Source organism: Acomys minous (assembly GCF_964271855.1).
Source record: "Acomys minous genome assembly, chromosome: 1".
NCBI lineage: Eukaryota > Metazoa > Chordata > Mammalia > Rodentia > Muridae > Acomys > Acomys minous.
In genome coordinates this window covers 109,987,432-110,012,101 of record NC_140483.1, presented here as the reverse complement: position 1 = coordinate 110,012,101, position 24,670 = coordinate 109,987,432, and the positions used below count along the sequence as shown (strand labels likewise).

At 35.8% G+C, this 24,670-nt stretch overlaps 1 protein-coding gene across 7 annotated transcripts in view; it reads right to left on the bottom strand.

Annotated features, from left to right (window-relative positions):
• Nucleotides 1–24,670, bottom strand: part of SNTG1 (syntrophin gamma 1) — a 707,225-nt gene that overhangs the window by 186,979 nt on the left and 495,576 nt on the right. For all 7 annotated transcript variants that reach the window (XM_084773017.1, XM_084773015.1, XM_084773016.1 and 4 more), the window contains 2 exons: nt 20,033–20,115; nt 11,064–11,194 (listed from right to left, as the gene is read on the bottom strand). In XM_084773017.1, coding sequence (XP_084629143.1) covers nt 11,064–11,194; nt 20,033–20,115 — 214 coding nt within the window. The remainder of the gene's footprint in view (nt 1–11,063; nt 11,195–20,032; nt 20,116–24,670) is intronic.

The following is a 24,670-nucleotide window of genomic DNA, read 5'->3' as shown; positions in this document are numbered from 1 at the left end:
CAAAACAAAACAAAACAAAAACTAACATGCATTAGTAATAAAAGTCAGAGAATGTAGGGCTAGAGGGAATTTACCTCAACATAATCAAAGCTATATACAAGAAATCTACATGGAGTGTCATCATAATGGAAAAAAGGTTGAAGCAATAAAATTTAAGTCAAGAGAAAATAGGGATATCCACTATCCTTACTCTTTTTTTTTTTTAACAGTATGTTCAAAGTATTAGCTGGAGCAGTAAGACAAGGTAAGAAAATTAAAGGGACACAAATAAAGGAGGAAGAAGTCAAACTATCCCCGTTTGCATATAATGTGATACTACACACTTTCTTTTAGAATCTATCAGGAAATTTAGTAATGTGTCAGGATGTAGATTAAACTTAGACAAATTAATAGCTTTCTATACAGCATCAACAAGTACACAGAGAAGGAGTTCATAGGCATACTGTCTAACAATAGCTTCAAAGAAAATTAAATATCTAGGAATGACCCTAATCAAGGAAGTGAAAGACCTTTATAATGAAAGCTTTAAACCTCTAAAGAAAGACTCCAGATAATTAAAAGACATCCCATGCTTTTAATTGAAAAATTAACATTGTGAAAATGATTACTCTCCAGAATCCTATTACAGATTCAGTGCAATTTCAATCAACATCTCCATCTTATTCCTCACAGAAAGAAAATAAAGCTATTTTCTAAATTCATAACAATAGACACAGTATACACAAAACAATCCTGAACAAAACAAACAAGCAAAGACAAAATGAAAGAAAACAATAAAATGTTAGTGTGATTATCATTCTAGATCTTAGGATACATACATTACAGCAGCGGGAAGACTGTGAAGGAAACCATCCTTAGGAATTCCTTTTGACTGTCCATGGCGCCATGAAATCACCAGGGTTTTAATTTATTTTTGTACACTCTTTACATTGTATATGTTTCAATACTACATCCCTATAAGAAATAATGTTTCCATCCATTTGCTATTGAAATTATTCTCTCTACCGCTACACCATCTCGAGCCACCGTTCTTGCTTCTCTGTATTTCCTTTCAGGGATGACTTGATCAAACATCATCTATATTAAGTCCTGTTTGAAAGCAGATTCTGAGGCATCATAGATATCTATCTTTTTATTGGTCAGCCTATTTGTTTCTTTTTAGTGTGAAGCATCCATAGCATCTGTATCATTGAAAGCGGCCACGAATACAACGTCCTTCGTAAACCAGTTTCACTTCAGGCTACATTAGTAGAGGCCCACCATACCATATAAAGTGCTGGTGTGCAGTCTTCCATCTCACAGGCAGCACTCATATGCCTTATCTTCAATATAAAGAGGGATGCACTCTTTTTGTTTGTTTTGTTTTTTTCTGAAAGCAGAATTTTGTTCATAGAATACATTTTGATTATGAATTTCATAAGGATTGGTATCAGTCCAAGACTTCGAAGATGAAATTTTCAGCACTAAGGAGATTTATTTGCCCCAGAGGGGCAAAGGGTAGGGAATAAGAAGACACAAAGACAGGATAGAGAGGATGAGGGAGACAGGGAAGGGAGAAAGTGAGAGCGGGGAAGAGTATTTGTCCCAGGGGACAAAGGACTGCCTCTGAAAAGAGAGGAGACAGATTTGGCACATAGGAAAATGGCAGTTTATAAAGGTAAAAAGAGAAACTCCTTGTTAGGATGAGGTGTTTAACTTTAATTAGACATAGTAATTAGGTGAGACAAAGGAGCTATTGATTGCTGGACTGCACTACTTTGATAGCTGGACCTCGGAAGTCAGCCTCAGGAGGAGGAATCAGCTAAGTAAGGGAATAGACCTTGGTGGCTAGCTTTAGTAAAATAATCTAATGGGTTTTTAGCAAGACAGAGGGAATCAGAGAGTGGGTCAAGACCTGCCAGAGCCATGATTGTCAAGTTTGAGCTGGCCAGAGTCCCTTCAGTTCCCCTTACAGAAGCTTTTCAGATTCATGAGGTCCTATCTATTGATTGTTGTTCTTAATGATTGTGCTATTGGTGTTCTCTTCATAAAGTTTTATCCTGTGCCGATGAATGCAAGACTATTTCCCACTTTTTCTATGAGATCCAGTGTATCTACCCTTATATTGAGATATTTGATCCATTTGGAATTAAGTTTTATAGAAGGGGATACATATGCAAATGTTTGGCCATCCAGTTTGGTAAGTTTCATAAGAAGCAGCATTTTAAATGCTGTCTTTGTTACACTGTGTATTGCTATTTTCTTTACCCTAAACCAGGCATCCATACGTGTGTTGACTTATGTCTGGGTCTTTAATTTGAGTATTTCTTGTCTGTCTTTCTGCCAGACCCATACTATTTTTTGTATAGATTTGTGTTAAAACTTGGAATTGGAGATGGCGATATCTCCATCATCATTGTCATCACTTAATATTATAATTAATATTACTACTGTTATTCAGAACTATTTGAGCTCTCCCATTTTATGTGGGGAAGTGTCACATAAAGCTGAAAATTTTCCTTTCAATTTATGAGGAAAATTGTGTTGGAATTTTGATACAGATTATGTTGAATCTGTACTACATAGGCTTGGTAGAGTGCCATTTTCACTATATTAATTTCTTATTGTTGAGCATGTGGAATTTTTCAATTTTATGTTATCTTTTTCAGTTTCTTTCTTCAATGTCTCAAAGTTTGTGTTCTAGAAATCTTTCACTTGCTTATCTGGATCATATTTGTTTGTTTGTTTGTTTTTGAGTCTATTGAGATATTGTTTCCTCAATTTCCTTCTCAATCCATTTGTCATTTTTATTTAGAATGTTAATTGTTTGCTTTTTATGGATTTATATATACATTTATATTATCACACACCTGTATAATAAACTACATACAGCAAGAAAAACCACAAAGAATCAAAAGCAATATTAATGATACATCATAGTGTTTTGGCTATTTGTATTTGACAACTGTGAAGAAAACATCTTTCCTATCTTGGTGTGTCTAAAATTCTGAATGTTAATCAATATCTATCACATCTCATCTCTATCAACTTAAAACACTTTTCTGGATCACTAAACAACTAAGATTAAGTGTAAAACTAAACTATCTGATATTCAGAGACTTGAGAAGGAATAAAATTAATTACCTGATTAATCAGGAAGTACAGGTTTATTGATTTTAGCCCTAAGTTTGCTTATGTTTAACTATCTCTTCCTTTGGGTGTGGTTTTTTTTCTTTTTGTTCTAGAGCTTTCAAGAATACTATAAAGTTACTGATATGAAATCTCTCTAATTTTTTACATAGGAATTTAGTGCCATGAACTAGCCACTTAGTAATATCCTCCCCTATCTCTTCGGATTTGTTTTTGTTTGAAGTCTATTTTGTCATATATTACAATGATCACAGAAGCTTGTTTCACGAGTCCATTTGCTTGGAATATCTTTCTCTTTCATTTTACCCAGAGACTATTTCTATCTTTGATTTCCTGGGTCCTATTTTCATATCCAATTCGTTGGTCTTTTTATGAGAGGAATTTAGAATATTGGTGTTCAGAGTTATCGACTAAGAGTATTTATTATACCTAGTATTTTATTGTGGTGGTGTGGGTCCTCTTTTTTTTTTTTTTATTTGCTGGTCTGAGATACTATATTTCTTATCATTTAATAAGTGTCTTAAACCTCTTAAAATGAAAGTTGTCCTTCTAGCACTTTTGTAGAGACAGAATTGTAACTAAATACTGGTGGGCCATCTTTCTTTCTACAAGACTGTGAAATTTTTGCGAAGCACAGTAGTCTCAGCTGGCATCTTTGTGACAAAGACAGCAAGTTGAATATGGTGACTCCATTTTGTACCTCAGATGAACTTTGTCTTGCTGAGTAATGTGCCAAGGGACACCATAAGAAAAAAACCAAAGAAACACAATTCTGGGAACAAAATCAACTCAAAGATGCAAGTTCTTTGTAACCATCAGCCTGACCTTGCTATTTTTGCTAAACTTATATTTTGGTTTGTAACTGTCAGCTTAGCTTGCAGCCACAGAAAGGAACCCCTGGGGGAATTTCTGTTCAAGATGTGATTTTGATATTTAATATGGTCCCTGAGAAAGGCTTGGGGTTGATCTGGGTCCGACATACCCATGCTTAATCAGTAGCTATCTAGAACAAAGACTTTCAATTGGATCCTAGACCGTCTCCAGGTGGTCTTCTCTGGTGGGCTCCCCACTACACTGTGTTATCTTACAGATTGTAAAACATCTGTTCAAAACTTTCTGACTTTTAAATTATCCACCGAAAAGTCAAGATCTTTTTATGTTATATTTGGTCTTTTTCCTTTGAAGCTTTCAATATTCTTTCATTACTCTATATGCTTAGTATTTTGGTTATTTTGTGCATCATGAGGAGTATGTTTTCTGCTTCAGTCTATTTGATGTTCTTTTTGCTTCTTAAAACTTCATAAAAATGTTCTTTTTAGACAAATTGTGTTTATTTTCAATAAATATTTGACTTGGGTTTCTTCTCCTCTTCTATTTCATTTCTTCTATTCATGTTATTTATAGATTTTGTATTTTCATACTATCTAAGTTTTCCTTGATATTTTGTTTCTGATTTTTTTCACTTTTTCTTTCTTTTTTTAAAAATGATTTTACATTTTCTTTAACTGAGGTATCATTTCGTCTATCTTATGTTTAATGACTGAGGTTCTCTCTTCCATCTCTTGTATTTTGTTGGTAAGACCTGACTCTGAGTTCATATTCAAGTTCCTAAATTTTTTATTTTCAATTTTACCTCAGTTTGTATGTGTGTGTGTTTGTGTGTGTGTGTGTGTGTGTGTGTGTTTCCATTTCTAGTTACATAACAGTTTTCTTCATTTTCTTTCACTGTGTTTTCATAGAGTTGAATAATAGATCTATTCACATCCTCTTTAAGATCCTTAAATATATCTATAATGGCTAGTTTGAAGTACTTGTTTTGTCCTTCAACTATATTTTGTTTCTCAGGGCCTACTATAGTAGAGTTGCTGGACTCTAGTGGACACACTTCATCCTGGCCACTACTGAATTTTTTATGCTGGTTTCTAAGCCTATGGATTTGAAATTATTGTAACTCTAGGTTTTGATATCTGGCTTTGTCTTTGGTTAATGGGTTTCCCATTCTTTAGTTTCTGTTACCTTCTCTGATCTAAGAAGAGTATGGTAACTAGGAGTTACTTGGTAGGAAGTATTCTGGGTTCCTGCCAAGTGTAGCCACTTGGGATCCTGGGAGGAATGTTTTTCTCTGTATTAGGAAAAGACTTGAAGCAATGGGATAGTTCCACAAGGTGTAGGGATGAACAGAGTCCCAGGAGAGAGGAATACTGTGTCTTCCAAGACAATCTGTGGAGTCCCCATGAAATGGAGGAAAAGAAAAAAGGCAAGTCTCAAACAGGTCATCTCTGAGAGGGGAAGGGCATGAGACTGGGGAATGGTAATTGAAGAAAGAAAAGGAGTCTCCAGATTGGCTATCAAATTCCCTGCCTTGAGTGGTCAATGGATTTCCAGAGGGTCTCCCAGGTGTTGGTGACTGAGACAAAGAGATAGGATGAGAAAAATGGCTGTAGGAGAAGTACATGGCATCCTGGGAATTGGGAACAAAGAAAAAGGAGAGGCAGCATCAGGTTGTCTGTATCAAAGCTGTGAACAAGACAGGAAATTGAAAATTGATGATGGGGAGAAGGATTAAAACCACCTATCTGATTCTCTGGTCTGCATGGCTAGTGATTTCCAGGGAGAGTGCCTTGACGGTTTGTAGCTTAGACAAGGGGATGGATTGAGCGAGCTGTGCATTTGTGCAAGAAACTATATTTTTTGTATTTTGTATTAGTAGGAATATGGATGAATTTCATTCAATACTCTTAACTTTCAAAGTTAACAAAATAGAATAGAATAGATAACATTCCTGCTAAATAGTAAAGTAAGTGATGAATTTCTGCTTCATTAAAACTCCTTCATTAAAATATGCTAAAAACTAAGTACAGAGACAAGCACAGCCCAGTGACAGATATCACTTGGCTGGCCATTGTGAAGCTCTGAGTGTGGTTCTACATATGCCTCCAAAGAAATAAATGTTACACTTTCAAATTCACATGGTTATGCATGTGTATGTTTTTCATATAATGACAATAAAGCTTAAACAGGGGGAAAGAGTACGGAGATGTTCCCATAACCTCTGCTTCCTATTGGAACACCCTTGGCAGTGGCATGTGACATTCTGAAGTGCTTCAGGGTTTAAAGACGATACTCCTTAATCAGAATCTTCTGCATACAATAAACACATGCTATCTATCTCTAACAAAAATAACACTGAGATGTGTTAGTTCATATCAACAAAACAATTAAATATAGAGAAGCAACTTAATTTGCAGTTAAGTATGAGAAGTATTCATCACTGATATATATGCATATGATTTCTTAGATTTATAGACAGCACAACAAACATTTACGTGCCGTTGTGTGCAGTTCTTTGTTTTTCCTCCTCACAGAGGAAATTGACTTACCATTTCTGCAGCATAGCCTGTGAGCTCCACAGAAGGAGGTTTTCAATTAGCCTTTACTGAGAGAATAAGTGAATGGTAAGTTAGCTCTAGGATCTGAATTGCTGCAGAATTCTATTATGAGTAATGTTTTGTTTGTGACTAGTATGTAAATGAGTATAATTAATTCAGTACCTAAAACTCATTGTAGTGCTGAAGAATTACGAAAATAAAATTGTAGAGTGGTTTGGGCTCACATAAAATTCTATTTGATAGAAATCAGGTGATAGAAATTATATAAACATTTATATAAGCTAGATGCCTAATTTTTTTAAAAAGATATTAACTACATTAAGCAAATGACCACTTTTAAAAAACAGGTCTTAATGCAAATATCAGGAGAACTCTTAAAGCAGAAATTTCAGAATCCAGTGAAGAACAAAGAAAAATCAGATAGATTGCAAGAAGGGTATATTTAAATAAACAGACTTATGAAAGCAGTAGTATGTCTTGAATAAACTGAAATACCTGTCATTAAAATTTTACAAAATATTGAAAAGCCAAGAAAAACTCAGAGTTCAGTTTGCTAAATATCTACAGTTTCTCAAGAAAAAAGTGAAAGTGATGTAATATTAAAGAGCCATGTTCGTGTCTAGTTTAGCCCAAATTAAAATAGCAATAAAAGGATGTATGAATATACAACAGTGTAATGTTGAGAAAATTAAGTAGTATGAATAATTATTTTTAAAATTAATGGAAAAATAAAATATATTATTATGTTTAATTTTTCAGAGAAAGAACATTTTTTACCATATTTACGGCTTACAGTGGTAAATAGTAGGAACAAACAACTTAGCAAATATAGAATGGAGCAAAGCCTAAACCAGACATTTCATTAAAGTAAAATTTTCTCTTGATATATATAATCAAAAGATATTTAACTTCATTAGAATGTGCATATCAGGAGGCATGTCATTACATCCCCTGGAGTAAGGCAAGGACAAAGCCAAGTTCTGGCAATGATGTTGAGAATTAGTGAAGTCACTAACCTGTAGTAGGAAGCTACATATGCAGGGTGATGACAGAAAGACTTGACATACTGTTACAAAACACCCAGCCAGTTTTTAATTGTTAATTTTCAAATATATATATGTCACTATTCATATCATTTGTGTTGTTTACGGTAAGTTGATTAAAAAAAAATCCTAAGTTCTTAAAATGGTCATTATTGACAATGAAAAACCCTAGGAATCTATGAGGGTGGCCCTAGCTAAGCTTCCTAGAAATGGGGGGTATGGAACCTGAAACAGCTATCTCCTGTAGCCAGAAAAGACTTCCAATGGAGAGATTGGGACACCAAGCCAGCCACAGCTCCTTCAGCCTACAACTTGTCTTACCTATGAGAGGTGCAGGGATAAAGATAAAGTAGAAACAGAAGGAATGGCCAACCAATGTCTGGGCCAGCTTGAGACCCATGCCTCCTGATTCCATTAGCTAAATTCTGCTGTACTTGGAGACAGGAGCCTAGTATAATTGTCATCTGAGAGACTTCACCCAGCAGTTGATGGGAACAGATGCAGAGATCTTCAACAAAACATTAGGTGGAGCTTGAGGAATCCTGTGTAAGAGAGGGACAATGGACTGAAGGAGCCAGAGAGGTCAAGGACACCACAAGAAAACAAAAAATCAACTAACGTGGGCCCATTGGTGCCCACAGAGACTGAACCACCAACCAGAAGGCATCTATAGGAAGAACCTTGGCCCTCGGCACCTATGTAGCAGTTGTGCAGCTTGGTCTTCGTGTTTAACTTGAACAGCAGGATCAGGGGCTGTCTCTGACTCTTGCTCCTTTTGGATCCCTTTTCCCCAATTAGACTGGCTTGTCAAGCCACAATCAGAGACTATGTCCTGGTCCTACTGCAACTTTATATGCCAAGGCTAGTTGGTATCTATGGAACATTTTCTGAGGAGAAAGGGAAGATGGGAGGATAGAGGAAGGGAAGGGAGTGGAAGGAACTGGGGAAAAAAGAGGGGAAGCTAAGATTGGGATATGGAAGGAAGGAAGGAAAAGAAAGAAAGAACTAACCTGAAAAAGTTAATTAGTTTTCAAAAGGATTAAAACTATTTTGAGAGGGAAAAATTGAGGGTGTTTGAACAATTGAAAAAATGAAAGATACCTTAATAAATGTCCAGGAAATTATACTAAGCAACATCTAACCCAATAAGGCAAGAAGGTAAATGAGTCCATTAAGAAAATGGTACCCAAATGAAGAAATGATAGAGACAAAGAACAGATTTGCAATTGTTGGGAGCTTAGAAACCATAAAGATAAGTAGTGAAAAGGGATGCAAGAATGCCATGAAAGACCACAGTAATTCATAGGAAGAAGGAGAAGTTTAATGTCTTGACAGTACTTGTACATATAGGAATATGTACAGGTAATACCATCCCGTAGAGTTAAGATACTCACACAAAATAAAATAGAATACAGATACTATTAATGTCAGTTTTCTGACTATGAAATCATACTACATTTTTGTCAGCTGTTGTATAAACAGCTAATGGTACAACAAATCTTATGTACCATTTTTTCTAGCTGAATGCTATCCCACAATTAATTCAGAACAAAAGCAATATAACCAGAAAAATAGTATTTATTTAGAATAGTCAATTATTAGAATAGTCAATATAAAAATTGTATCATTAGTTAAATTTAAAGCAACTAGACTAAATACTCTAGATAAAGAATTTAATTTGTTCTTTTGGAAGAGAAACAAAATACAAATTAACATTACAACATATGCAACTATGGAGAGACATTTTAGAAAACTCAGAATTATTGAAAGAAAGAAAAATATAAAGGCACTTACTAATTAATAACAATCTGGTAATTAACATGACAATAATATAGATAAAATACATTTGAAGGAAAGAAAACAGACATAGAACTTTCACAAACATGAATAAGAAATTATAAATCTTCTGTGTAGTATAACTTAAAATTAAATATATAGAGCAAATTCAAACAAACTAAAAATAGAAGTAAATATATGTAACATAAAGATGAAGGACTCTAACTCACTCCTACAATCTAAAAAGGGAAATTACCATTAATAATGGAAAATATCAAAATACTCATAAATGAGTATGCTCATGATAAAATATCTAGAGCTTTTTAGCAAAATGAAAATGCCTCTGCTTTTGTAAAAACATGTGGTGCTGGGAAGTATTGGCCCAGGCCTTTAGTCATAACACTGGGGAAGCAAAGCTTGGCAGATCTTTGTGAGTTCAAGGCCACCTTAGTCTACAGAGAGTTCTAGGAAAGCTAGATCTACATGGAAAAACCTGTCTCAAAGAAACAAACAACAAGAAAAATAGGTGAATATTTCTTCAAGTAATGTACATTCTGAGAAATATTCACTTTCAACAAATTATCACAGGATTAAAATTATTTAGCATGAAATCATGTTAGAAATCCAAATTGAAAAACATACTTAAAATCTCTAAGTCCTTTGAAAAATGTCAATATACACGTATTTAGCACACAGTTTAAAAATACTATTTGGTAGATGGAAAGACATGATTATCTATACAAGTGAATTTTAAATACTGAGTTGGAAAAACGGGCCAAATTCTTCTGAGATCTCCTAAGGCAACTGAAGACACTTGGCCAAGGGCAGTTCTATGAGATGGCAGTCCCCCTGGGTTTCCTTACCTTATCCATCCTTTGGTGGGCCTAGAAGATGCCCTGCACACAGGAATGCCACAAACTACATAAATGACATCGCTGAGCTGAAGGACTGAAGCGTCCTTGACCACCATGGGTTCAGTTTGGGACCCTGACTGATGCAGTGAGTAGCTGCCAGCTGTGTGTATATGAGCTGATTAGGGGTTTCAGACAAAAGCCTTCTTCCCAAAGAGGTTTCTTGGGCCCTAAGGCACCTAACTAAAAAAAAAAAACAAGGGGGAGGGGGCAAAATAACAAACCAAGGGACACAAGAAACAAACAAAATAGCTCAAGAAAAAAAGTAGAAACTTTTGATTTAAAATCTGTGGAAAGAAGAGATCCACAAAGCCCCAGCTATGCTACTGATAAACAATTCATTCCACATCCCTAGCAATGTTTATTATGATAAAAAGACGAAAAGTAAAGTCATACTTAGTTACAAAACTAAAAATGGGAGAATGGTAGATGCTAAGCTACAGAGATCTAGGGTTCCACTCATGGCCCTGGCTTAGATTCCTGATACCGCTCAAAAGGATTAATGTGTAAGCTATACCACCACATTGGAAATAAAACAATTTATTCACATTCACTCAAGAAAAATATAAAGTCCAATGTGGCATTACACACGCCAGATCCATTGTAATCATTTATGACAGAGTCAAGGCGTCCATTATTTTTGGTCCCCATATTTATCGTATTCTAGAGGTTCTGCAGTGGCAACACCTTCCTCTGCGACTCTTCTTTTGTGCTTTCAAAAACATGCTATAATAAGAATGACATGGCACATCATGCTGAAAGTTGGAGCTCAGGCCTCCCTTTAATCAGAGTTTAGAACCTACAAACAGACTCACCGGCTCAGGTCAGTCCCGGGCACGTACTGGGAGAAGCGGGCGTGCAGTAGGGGAATGAGCCTGAGGTCACACCACCGCTTCTCCCACCGCAGGCCTGGCGATGTGGGCCACGAGGAGCAGGAGAGCGTGTCCTGGAAAAAGCAATACGTTCAGAAGGGTTGCGCTTCCGTGTGTTCTCAGACTTATCACTGGGGGGATGTAAATTTTTTTTCTGAACATTTTGAATAGTACGGTAGGCCTGAGTAATCCCCACACTTAAACCTAGACTTCTACTTCAAAACACCATTATTAGCAGAACTCTGTAAGAAGGCTCAGAAACACTCACCAGGAAAACACGTGAAAATGATGGGTGACGAGGAAGAGAAGCATGAAAGTGTGACAGAGTAGAATCAGTTCAAGAACGGAAGAAATGAGCAAAATTACCACCACAGGGAAGCAACAGAAAAATCTCATGGAAATGAAGTTATTTGTCTAATTGATTAAGAGTTTTGAGAGCCTGCAAGGATCTGAACACCACCATATATGCAAATAGCTTTTTAAAAGCCACAGTGTAAATGCAGACTGAGCACATTCATTATAAATATTGTAAACACATCTGAGTTAGTGGACAGTCTTGCACATGAATCTAGAACATCCTGCTGCTGGAAGTCTTTTTTTTTTTTTAACCTTTTAACATATGCTTTATTAAATTCTTAAGGTCATCATTCTCCAGAGATACACATGTAATTTTTTTCTTTCTTTTTTTGTTTCGTTTTGTTTTTTCATATTTTTTATTTAATTAATTTATTCAGATTACATCTCAATTGTATCCCTCTCACTTTTATCTTCCTGTTCCTCCCTCCCTCCCCCTGTCACCCTATTCCCCTCCCCTACGTCTGTCACTGAAGGGGACCTCCTCCCCCACCATATGGTCATAGACTATCAAGTCTCATCTTGGTAGCCTCCTTATTCTTTCTCTGAGAGCCACCAGGCCTCCCCGCCATGGGGAAATGGTTAAATATGGAAGTCTTGATCATTGTTTTCATTTCTGTTTCAAAATGTTTAGGTTCGTTTATATTGCTTTCATGTCATACCAAGGCCATGACTGCTGATTTAAAATTATACATGTTTCTAGTTTAGGAATGGATTTTGAAAATACTTTTTGTTAATTTTGAGATTATAATTCTCCTCTTCCTTTCTTCCCTTAAAACTCTTCTGTGTACCCCCTAACTTTCTCTCATTCAAATTCATATCCACTTTTCCTTTAATTGTTGTGTGTGTAATTATGCATTTCGTAATACATGTATCATGAATAGAATCTGTTCAGGTCATATGATCTTATTAGAATGCATATGTTCTCAGGGCTGACCAGTTAGTATTGGATAACCAATTGGAATGATGTTCCCCAAGACAACTGTTTCTCCTGTTCTCAGCATACCTTATTTGCCTGCAGTTCCTTATCTAGGATTGAGGCATCATAAGCCTTCCCCTTCCACACCAGTAGCTCAAGTAGTATTTTCCCCCATACATTGAAGAAAATATATCTGAATGAATAAGCCTTCCCATTTGCTATTTCCCCTCAGATATGCTGGAAGCTTTGTTGGCTGTCAACATTACGAGCCAATACTGGTCACATGTCCAGTTCAGTTTGCCCTGAGAATTGTTGACTTTGTTGCCGGTATATACTGTATACTCAAAACTATATTGTTGAAATAATATTAAGGACTACCTTACATTATTAATTAATTTTTGGCAGTTTAAGGAGAAACAGAATATTTATACAGTAGTAAGTCTATGAAGCTGCTTAAAATACTCGGGAAGTAAGAGTGGCAAATTTACCCAGATGTGCCTGTGACTTACGAACCTCACGTATAGGATACACGTTCTCTTATGAGAATCTGTTTGTTGGTTGTTAGCCATCAGGTTACAATAGGCAATAGGATGCCATTTGACATCAGCACGTGATGTGGGGCCAGTTCTTTATATATTAGGCTGCATTACACGGATTTTCAACATATGACAAAAGGGTCAGATGAATAAAACAACAAAGGTTTGAGGTGTCACATACTAAAGCAGAACTAGACTCCTCCAGGTCAGAATCCAAAATTTACCAAATAACTACTCCATTTCTATTTTCAAAAGTCTAATTGGTCCTGTTTACAAAGTGGCAGCAAGAGTATTAACAACTAGTAAGATTCTAGTTAGGGATACTTAGGGAAGTGCTTAAAATATCATTCAGCACCATGCTTCCTGCTACTTCTACCCTCTTCAAAAAGCTAATTGAAATTATATATTTACTCAAAATATCCAACAGATTAAAATACTATATATTCTAAAAAAAATTACACACACACACACACACACACACACACACACACACACACACACACACTAAAAATGGAGCTATACTACCTGGGCTGACATTGATACCCAGGCTGAAGTGATTCTCAGAATAGTCATAGATCATCTGACAAGAACACCAGCACTAGACATGAGAAATCTCAATTTGAACAGTTAATCTGATGAGTCCAAATGACTGTTTCCCTTATTTTCCTTCCGGAGGTTGAAAGCAAGTCCTTTTTGCTGAATACGTGCCCATGTTGACACAGCACTCAGAGAACATGAGCTGTATCTGACCGGAAGACCTCCTCTCTGAGTTGTAGACTTTGTGATACCAGGTTTTATGCAAGCTTCCAATAGAGGAAAGCAAACAATAGTCCTATTCAGCTGTGACACCTATTAACCACTGCAGCAAACAGCATGACAAGCTATCCCTAAGGGTGTCGTGGTAATGGCGCTCATGTTTTGGCTATTACCAGAAGCTGTCTAATAGCATTTGGTTATAACCAAAAGCTGTCTAAGATCCACTCAACAAGAAGGAAATAATGCCTAGAACTTGAACTCTAGCCAACAGCTTAGGGCTAGGAAGGCCATGGATCTAAGAAAACATATTGCTGCTACTTCATTAAATGAGCACAATTCATCAGTGCCTTCTTAGCGCTGTAGGCAGAACATCAGTCTCATAAATGAGCACAACTCTTAACTACATTCTAAATGCTCGTCCTGATACTCTCAGGTAAGTATAGCTCTCATCACTTACCAAAGAAGTATTTTTTAATATAAAGATCATTACAGACAACAACTGGCCACAATATATAGACAAACTAGTCATGGGTTGCTCAATTCCAGTGAATTCACCTACAATACAGCTTCTCCTAAGGCCTAGAAGGCCCCGTCAAAAAAATTGGGACAAAAAATTTCTAAGAGCAAAAGGATCTGGAAACCTGTGTATAGTGTCTTCTGGAAATAAAATGGAACCTTCAACCTCGAAACCTTGGCAACATGGTTGTTTAGTCAAGGCCTAACAATGACAATACAAACAGACATGCTAATGTTGGAGAGGATTATCTTAAGTCTCCCAAATATACACAACTAAGGAATGCTGAAAGTGGGAGTGTTAACCTACCATAGGGATGATCTATTCAATTAATTTACTAATATCAAGTGGTCATCCCTAAAATCATATAAAAACAAGCAACATTAAACATACTCAACAAGTTAAATGATTTCATGTATGCCTCTCCCTCTCTCCCTCTCTCTGCCTCTCTGTCTCTCTGCTCTCTAACTCTATCTCTGTCCCCCTGGATCTGTCTCTCTGTCTCTGTCTCCCCCCCCTCACGTGTGTGTGCGCACGTGTATGTAACATAGAAAATGAGGCTATGAATCTAAAAACGAATAACTGTCAGCATGAGTGGGATTAGAATGAATAAATAAAAGTGGAAAAACAATTTTAGTAATTGACTTCAGTAAACTCTAGTAATTGACAAACTTATTTCTAAATATGTCTTGCTATAAAATATTGTCAGCCTCACAGTATATTGCCATTGCTACTTATAATTATCATCTATAACATTTTGTCTGCATTACTTAAGTATTTTGTGTCTTTTTTTTTTTTCAAGATAGAGATATGTTCATCTTACTTAGTGGATACCAAAGACTGTGTTCAGCAGCAGCAGCGAGTCATTTAAAACCACAGATATGAACATGGCTATACTTTGTGGCATAGTGTGTCCAAAAAAGCTTCCCAGTTAATCTTGTCAATACATCTACTGTGCTACTGTCAGAAGTCATAGGTGCATTGCCAAAGAATGGGTACGATTCAACACATCCTTTACGTGCCATGGGTACTCAAGCCTACATCAGGACAGCACATTTCCGTGCGCATGGAAATTTCTAAGAAACTCATTGGCCAACCCATCCATTCCATGACCTCCAGGGATCACTCCTCATTCAAACTAATCCTTCTTTGATGTCACACTAACCACATCTATCACAGCACATTTCACACTTTAAAGTAGGTGTTTCCAAGATGAAAAGAATGATTCAGATATTTTCATTGATTATTTCAAGTTTTCGTCACATATTTTGGTAGATTATCTAACAGTGATTTTCCATATTCTATGACTAGTAGCTACTTCCTTTGGTTATTGCTTTCTATAAATAAACAAGATAGAAATACGAAATAATACTAAACGGTTATGGTAATATGTAATTGAGGATGACGTTAGCTAGTAAATTTGTATGATATTTACATAGCACTGTTAGGATTCATACATCTGAAAATATGTTACAATTGGAATTTAATAATTCGTAAATTAATATAGAAAAGGCAATCTTTCATTTTATACTTCTTTGTAAAAAATATGAAACACACACAACTTCAACTTTTAAGTGAACAGTTCGGATACAGACCACATTATAAATCATATTTGCTGTTGAATAATTAAGCCATTTAAAAATAATTTTTGCTTATTTTAATCATGAAGATACATATTTCATATATTCTTTTGCTAATAATATTCAGTTACTTACGGTAACATATATAGTGGTAGAAAACAATAATTAAATGGTTTTGAGAAGCATGTTTCTCAGAAACTTACTCTGCAATATCAAGAATACTGTTTAAAATATTAACTAGCTGCATGTAACAAGGGAGCATTTATATACTGCATGCTTTACAACACAGTTTTCTCCAACACTTAATACAAATCAGATATCAGTTCTGAAAACAATAAAATTACCAAAATAGAACTGTCTTTGGGGAAAATGCCAGTCCAGACACTTTTTAAAAAGGAGTTGGCACAGAAAGCAGACTCTGAGGTGTAAGGTTGAGGAAAATGTTTTCAAATTTGTGTTATCTGATATCTGTGTAAGCATCTTCCATTGAACTTGGAACCTCACTTCCAAGGGAAAAAGCAGCATCTCAGTTTGGCTCAAGAGACACAGTCTCAGAAAAAATAAGGGATTTTGTGTCCTTGAAATTGGCAACATTTTGTTCTTGAAAAAGTAGGCATATAAGAGTAGCAACTTAAATTTCATTTATGAAGCTTGAATTCCCTGAGGGTTTTAAGTGCTTTCATAAAATACAGAAAGATTTTTTCAGCAAAATAATATCCAGTTACTGGGGCTGGAGAGATGGCTCAGGGGTTAAGAGTGCTTCCTGCTCTTCCAAAGGTTCTGAGTTCAATTCCCAGCAACCATCTGTAATGTGATCTGATGCTCTCTTCTGGCCAGCAGGTGTACATGCAGGCAAAGCATTGTATACATAATAATAAATAAATAAATCGTTTTAAAAATGCTTTAAATATAATATATAGATATTTAAAATGCAGTTCTGTGCAATCTTTTTAAAATACTAGTTACGGTAACTAAATCTGAGAGTCGGGAGAGTTTCTAGTCTCTTCTCCCATGCTGAAGCTTACTCATAGCAAAGAAGGCAAATTGGATTGAGCCAGCTTCACTTGGGTTTGATGGCAGAATCAGCAGATGCCCCCAAGAGGAACAGAGCCACATTTGCTTTGTCCTGCCCCAACTTTCAGATCTCAACTATATTCATCTGCAGAGATTTTATAGCCCTATAGTTCTTTTTCTTTTTACACTAAAGTTGATTTTAGGTATTAGTTTATAGTTCTGGAGTTAAAATCTGGGCATGAGAAACCATAACTGACTATTCACCTATAATGCCCAATAAAGCACTTCTGCAGTGTTCAGCAAAACTTCATTTAGTGGAAACACACTTTGTTATTGTAGATGTGCTTTGGTTGAATTTGCATGTTGACTTTTCTTCTTTACATCAGCATTATGAGCTTTCATTACACTCGAACATATCAACATATCCAGCAAATGTAACAAAATATTAATGCTGAAAATAGTAAAATATTGTGAGTGAACCTACCACAGTATGGAATATACATGGCATGTGATATTTGGAATTCCCTACAACGGTCTATGCTGAAAACAGTCAACTGCAGAATTAGAAGTAATTATTATGCTCTAATTATACCATTCCAAAGAATGAGTTATCATTATTTCCATATAAAGCAATGGAATGAGTTGAAAACAAACCATGATTATTCCTTCCCTTAAACCTTTCATTCTGACTTCTGCACTTGCCATTACTAAAAAAGACTACAAGGACTTTAGACAAACTCTAAATTAAAAACTTGACTCAGAAAGAGAATGGGAAGGAGTGGGGGTTATCTCTGGGACCGCAAAGGCTCTTGGGAGTCTATTAGGGTGACCCTAGCTGAGACTCCTATCAGCCTGGGGTTAAGGAGCCTGAAGCTGCCTCCTCCTATAACCAGACTTGTGGTGGAGAAAGGGGGACACCAACCCTCCCCCCACAAAACCTTCAACCCAAAATTTGTCTTGCCTACAAGAAGTGTAGGGATAAAGATGGAGAAGAGATTGATTAACCCAACTTGAGGTCCACCCCATGGGAGTGACCCAATCCCTGTCCCAATACATAACATTCTGTTATACTTGCAGAGAGGATCCTATTGTAACTGTCTCCTGAGAGGCTTCACCCAGCAGTCCTTGGAAACAGATACAGAGGCTGACAACCAAACAATAGGCAGGGGAGTTTTGTGGAAGAGTGGGGGGAAAGCATAGAGGGAGCCAGAGTGGTCAAGTGCGCAACAAGAAGACCTACAGAGCAAACTAACCTGTCTCCAGGAGGCACACAGAAGCTGAACCACAAACCAAGCAGCATGCATGAGCTGCACCTAGACCCTCTGTGCACTGCAGCCAATATTTGGGTCTCCTAACAATAGGAACAGGGGCTGTCTCTGACTCTCTTGCCTGCTTTTGGATCCCTTTCCCATAGCTGGCTCCGTGAAGAGAGAGAAGGGAGAAGGATGGGAATCAAGCTATAATGTAAACAAACAAATAAATGAACAAATGAATAAATAAATAAAGAAAAAAAAAAGAATACGACTAAGCAGCTTTCTCCAGTTCTGAAATACATGACGTATTCTTTCTTTCTTATGAATATAACTTATACAGATATTCTTCTGTAATTACAAGTAGCTAGTGAATTCTCAAAGAAAACCTTAAAGGCCAGAGAAAATATATAACACAGGCAACATTTTGGCAAAGATGTGTTCCGTTTCCTCTGCTGGTCATCCAGAGGAGGCCTGTCTTGGTCCTTGCCCTATCAAATCACACAGCATACATGGATTCAGGGGCCTGTGAATCTCAGACAAACACCTGAAAAGAGCTGCCATCTATGAAAAGATACAGATGGTTATATCCCCAGAACAGTAAAGGAGGATATTGAGCACAAAAAAAAGATATGTTTAGCAAAAGGTGTTGAGTAATCATTTATAAGAGGGGGATGTGGATTTAAAAAATGGAGCTGGGGAAACTCAGTGGAAGATCACTTGCCTAAGACCTGGATCCAACCAAGCAACTCACACACACACACACACACACACACACACACACACACACACACACACACGGAGAGAGAGAGAGAGAGAGAGAGAGAGAGAGAGAGAGAGAGAGAGAGCGCTCTTGATTGGGCAATGTAAGGCATTCATATAAAACAAGGAGTTGATTAGATCATTGCTGCTGTGTGTGAGGTTTTTTTTTTCCACTTGAAAACTGGAGTTTTAAGTCACTCAGATCTTGGTATCATCAGGAGATTGGTGTTTTGATTTTTCACCATTAGTGAAAAAAATTTTTTCTGGTAAATAAAATTAAAAGTAATATTTAATAAATTATATTCAGATATGTTGATTTGATAAGAACTTTACATTTCCAGCAATAGCCATTGCTCTTAAGAGTGTTCCTTAAAAACAAACAAACAAATATTGTCGGTACCCTGAGAACCTATGTCATCTAGCTGTGGAATAATGTCAATGTAATCAGAAATAACAAAAGTTGTTTGGGCTGGCAATTATTCAACAATTTCTAATAGAGAATGAATTGTGCTTTATTGGAGATAAGAAAAATTAAATTGTGGTACAGGTCAACTGTGCTAATTGATACTGGAATCTACATATAATCAGAGAGAATAGTTTTCTTTTCTTTAGAATGTATATTTTAAGTGTTAAAATAAGATATTTCAAAAAATATTTAATAAGAATAACCAATTTACTCAAATACTAAGTAGAAAGTAAACATTAAAATGCAAATAATTAAAATTAATGTTAAATTTGTTTTATTGAATATACATATAGTTAACATTCTTTGTTCTATGTCATAATGTATAAATTAAATTTGCTCCCTTTGCAGTAATTCCATAATATACATAAATATTGCAAAAATTAACAAATGGTGGCTAGATTTAGCTAACTGGTATCAAAATAAAAGTGATAAAAATCAAGTCATGTATTTCATGAAATTCTGTATGGCACGAAATGCTCTGAAATGATGTATGATATTATGACTCCTGAGTAATCTCTTCTACTCCAAAGTCTCCAGCACTTCCAGAGGATTTAATAATGCCTGCCTAAAGGAAAGAATATCACATAAAATAATTGGCTGCTTGTTTTTCTTTCTGGCTTGTTTTATCACTTAAAGGGTGGTGAAGTAACCAAGGAGTCCCAGTTCATCAGATAAATTAGACCTAACATCAATGCTAGCAAACACAAGTACAGATATATTCTGTTCTCAAGCTATCCTTATTAGTATCGACTCTGTCTTACTGTGTTGTTTGGATGGTAGTTGAGGTGCAAGCCACTGTCACAAAGAGGAGAGGAGGTACCACTGCTTTGGTCACTCGGAGCACCTGTAGGAGACAAAAGCATAATATCTCACAGGTTAAAATGTCCACTGTTGAATCCATTTTCATCTTAGCATATACAGGGGGAGAAAATCCCCCTCAGGAACAGTCATAGGGGAGGGGAATAAGGGGAAAATGGGAGGGAGGGAAGAATGGGAGGATACAAGGGATGGGATAACCATTGAGATGTAACAGGAATAAATTAATAAAAAAAATTTTTAAAGTCCACTATTATAGAATGACTCTGTTCAAATATTTTCAATAATGATATAAACATAGAAATTAAAATACAAAGAAATTTAAGTTATACTAAAGCCATATCTTGGCAAGTAATGTCATTGTTCATAAGTCCTGGTCCAGTAAAAGAGCCTATTTTGAATTTCAAAAGCATCAGATTTTCTTTATAAGTATTTTATTAGTTTTCCATGTCTCATGCCCAGAAAAGCCAAAACAGCGAGAACTGGAGTTACACATGGTGTTCTTAACTTCTCAGCCATTTCTCTAAGCCCTCTAGCCAGGTGCTTAATAGTGAAATGTTCTGTTAGTCTGCAAAGCTCAATTCTCTGTTTACATCCAAAGTATGGACCAATGCTATCAGTAGAAACTAAAGTTTTACATGTGTCTTCAGTGTGTATTCATATTTAAAAAATATTTATCAATCTTATTTAATTTGTGAAATCATAAGACAAAAATATGTATTCAAGCCTTATGAGAAATGTAGCAACATATATCATTTTTAAAACTGACAATTTACAATTAGAGTCACAATGTTCAAGGATGTCACAGCATAGAAACAGTTAGAGGCATGGATTGAGAATACATGTCTTGACTTACAAATGTTCAAGGCAACCAGACATTATTTTGTTGGAGTTTCTAATGTATTTGACCACCAATTATTTTTTTTAAAGCTCACAGTTGAGTTTAAGCATAAGATTTCTTAGAAAGGCTTTACATGACATGAATATGTCTAAACATGACATATTCAAACTCATTCTCTCTCTTTTTTTTTTTTTGCTAAGAAGTCATTCACCTGGACTAATTTTTTTTCATTATCTAAATGCAGAGATTTGTAGTTAGGGGTCAGGAGATGCCTAGTGGTTAAAAAGCACATGCTATTTTTGCAGAGGACTTGGGTTCAGTTTGCAGGACCCATATGGCAACTCGTAGCCAATTCCCGGGAATATGATAACCTTTTATGCTTTTCTGAGTATTTCAAGCTCATGGTACACTTAAATATAAGCTTACAAATACACAGACCCACAAAAGAAGAATAAATAATAATTGTTTTTAAATATTTATACTATATTTTGCTACTTCACTTGAAGTTGAATTACATTTTTATTTTTAGAACATAATTTATACTGAATATATTTACAGATTTAAATATAATATTATCAAATGATTCTTGTTTTGTAAAAATGCAAAAGATCAAATTCTGATCATGGATTTTAAAATATCATATAGAACATGTATAAATGAACACACAAAAAGACTTTAACTGTAAATTCAATTGCCTACTTGTGTCATAAAAATATAGTGGAAGCAGCATTTAATAAGCAAAAATGTTATAAAATAGATGTAAGAACTACTTAGAAAAAAAGGAGGAAGTACAAATTAGAAGTACCAGAAATAAAGGTGAGACCACTATAGAGGGCTAATAGATACTAAAGCAAGTACTGAAAATATAGGAGGAGTAAGTTATTGTAAATAAATCAATAACTTCACTGATGTGTGAAATAGGATGAAAAGAACCTGGTCAATGTTTACAAAAAATGACTATAGAGAATGTTATATTCATTCAAGAAACCAAGTAATGCAAAAGAATATTACAATTCCATTCTACAATAATTTCTATTAAAGAATGAAAAACTGTCATCTATCATGATGAATTTCAGCATATAAAATTAGTCTAAATTCTGTGTTCACAATAGATACTTGGAAAATGATACTTAAAATATTTACAATAAATCTTGGAAAACCTACATAAACGACATGCAAATTCATGAAGCTTTCTATTTTTTTATGTGTTAGTCAATAATTATTTTAATCTAATAAATAAAAATGCATACATTAAATAAAATATGGGTAACAAATCATGACTGAATTAAATCAAAATACTGTTGAAATAAATAAAAACAAAAGCAAGAGGAAAACTAGAGCAAGTTAATTGAATATGAGAATTATAATTATAATTAAACAACTTATCTAAGTGAATTAAAGACATTCTATTGGCACAATAATCAGGACTGTGAGTTGGTGAAAACATGCATGTACAGTAATGTTAGAAGAAAGTAAGAAACTGTTCAAAACTAGGTCCAAACACCCAGGTTAAACAACACACAGGCACACACACACACACACACACACACACACACACACACACACACACACACACACACGCACTGTCTCATTCCTTCACTCCTGCATCAGAAATTATTTAATATATATTCTTAATTGAAACAGAAATATAAAAGCAATCAATCTTCTATGACCAAAGTAGGTAAATAACACTAAAATCTCTAGGTTGCCAAATACTACTTACATAGGATACTTCAATCAATACTGACACATGCCAAAAAGCAGCAAGAGTGTACATTAATCAAGTTATTTGAACACAAAAACAAAGCAATAAAAACAAAACTTTACCCCCCAAAAAAGATATCCCCCAGTTAAAAAAATATTTTTTTCATGTGAAGAATGAGAAATTGAGCTGACTGGGTGGTACATGCCTGTAATCCTAGTACTCAGGGATGCAGAGGCAGGTCGATATCTGTAAAGTTTGAGGCCAGCCTGGTCTACAGAAGAACTCCAGGCCAACCAAGGCTACCTAGAACCCCCTCCTAAATATATAAAAATGAACCAAACAAACCAAAAATGAGAATTTGTTATACATGACTCAAGGAAAGGATCATGTAGGTCACGGTGTTTTATCACATCAATAGTAACTTTAACTAAGACAATGGCTGACAATTTTTTTCCAGGCATTATGTTGAATATGTTAGCTTCACTATGAGTTGTGACACTTTCTGGTGACCAATGATAATTATTGCCTATAATATGGATGGTCACAGTCTTCTTATTTTATTTCATAAGATGACTGCTCAAGTTTCTTCCCATGTTTTATTGACATGTTCTTCTACTATTACATTGAAAACATTTTCCACATGATCCTTCTGCACTACCGCTCATCATTAAGGGCAATCAGGACAGGATGTCAAATAGGTAAGGGACTTGGGGGGAGGAGCTAATGTAAACATCCTGGAGAAGCACTGCTTATTGGACTGCTCACTATGGCTTGTTCATCCTGCTTATAGAATCTCAGGACCGCCAGCTCAGGGATGACACCACCCAAAATGCTATCCTTCCACTGACTGCTAATTAAGAAAAATGCCCCCCAGGCATGTGTGCTTATAACTTGAGTCTTCGATGAGCATTTGCTCAATTCAGGCTCCCTAATAACAGATGACTATAGCTTGTGTTAGGTTGACATAAAACTAACCAGCATAAGTATAGGAAAGATTATGTAGAACAGACACAATCTGCATCATTTCCTGGAGTACTGAGGGGAAGGATTTTACAAACATACCATCTTTTATATAGATCAGCAATACAGAAAGGAAGATTTTGTTCCCAGAGAGGCCAAGTTGGTAACAATAGGAAATCCAAATGCTTTAATGAACATTGCAAAAATCAGTTAAGTCCTGGTACCTTCAGCAAGCTTAAAGGCAAAGAGAGTTACACTGGAGTAAAGAGAAAGCTATGAAAATTCATGGGCAAGAGCTCACTCCTCAAGCTGACAGATTGTAGTGAAATAATGGCCTAACTTTTATTTCACTCTGAAATGAAAAGAAAACAAAAGCATGTATCCAGCACCCCAGTTCAAGTGGCATCTCATCTGACAGGGTGTGGCAAGATCAGCTCTAGGAAAGCTCAAGAGGCCAAGCAAAAACTAAGAGATCAGACACTTGTTGTAGTGGCGTACAAACTGTCTAACTGTCCAGAGAAATTGGGAAATCTCCACAGTTAGGATAATGGATGCTTTAATTGAGAGAAAACACATTACTAGAATGCAACGGAGATCTCTTCACTGAAGCTGATTGATATAAATCTTGCCTGGTGTGCAATTGGTTCGAAAATGGGTAATATATACATATATTTAAAAAGCAGATTTTATCGAGAAGACAGATCCAAGACAAGAGCTCTATTCACATTCATGTGAAAGTAATGAAAAGGAAAACAGCAAAAAATAAAAATAGAAGGAAGTGTAAAATCCCTTATCTATTTTTAATTTTATTTTATTAATTTATTCATATTACATATCAATGGTTACCCCATCCCTTGTATCTTCCCATTCCTCCCTTCCTCCTATTTCCCCCCTACTCCCCTCTCCTATGACTGTGACTGAGGGGGACTTCCTCCCCCTTTATATGCTCATAGGGTATCAAGTCTCTTCTTGGTAGCCTGCTATCCTTCCTCTGAGTGCCACCAGGTCTCCCCATCCAGGGGACATGGTCAAATATGAGGCACCAGAGTTAAAAATGCAACTGGACCCATATTTGTT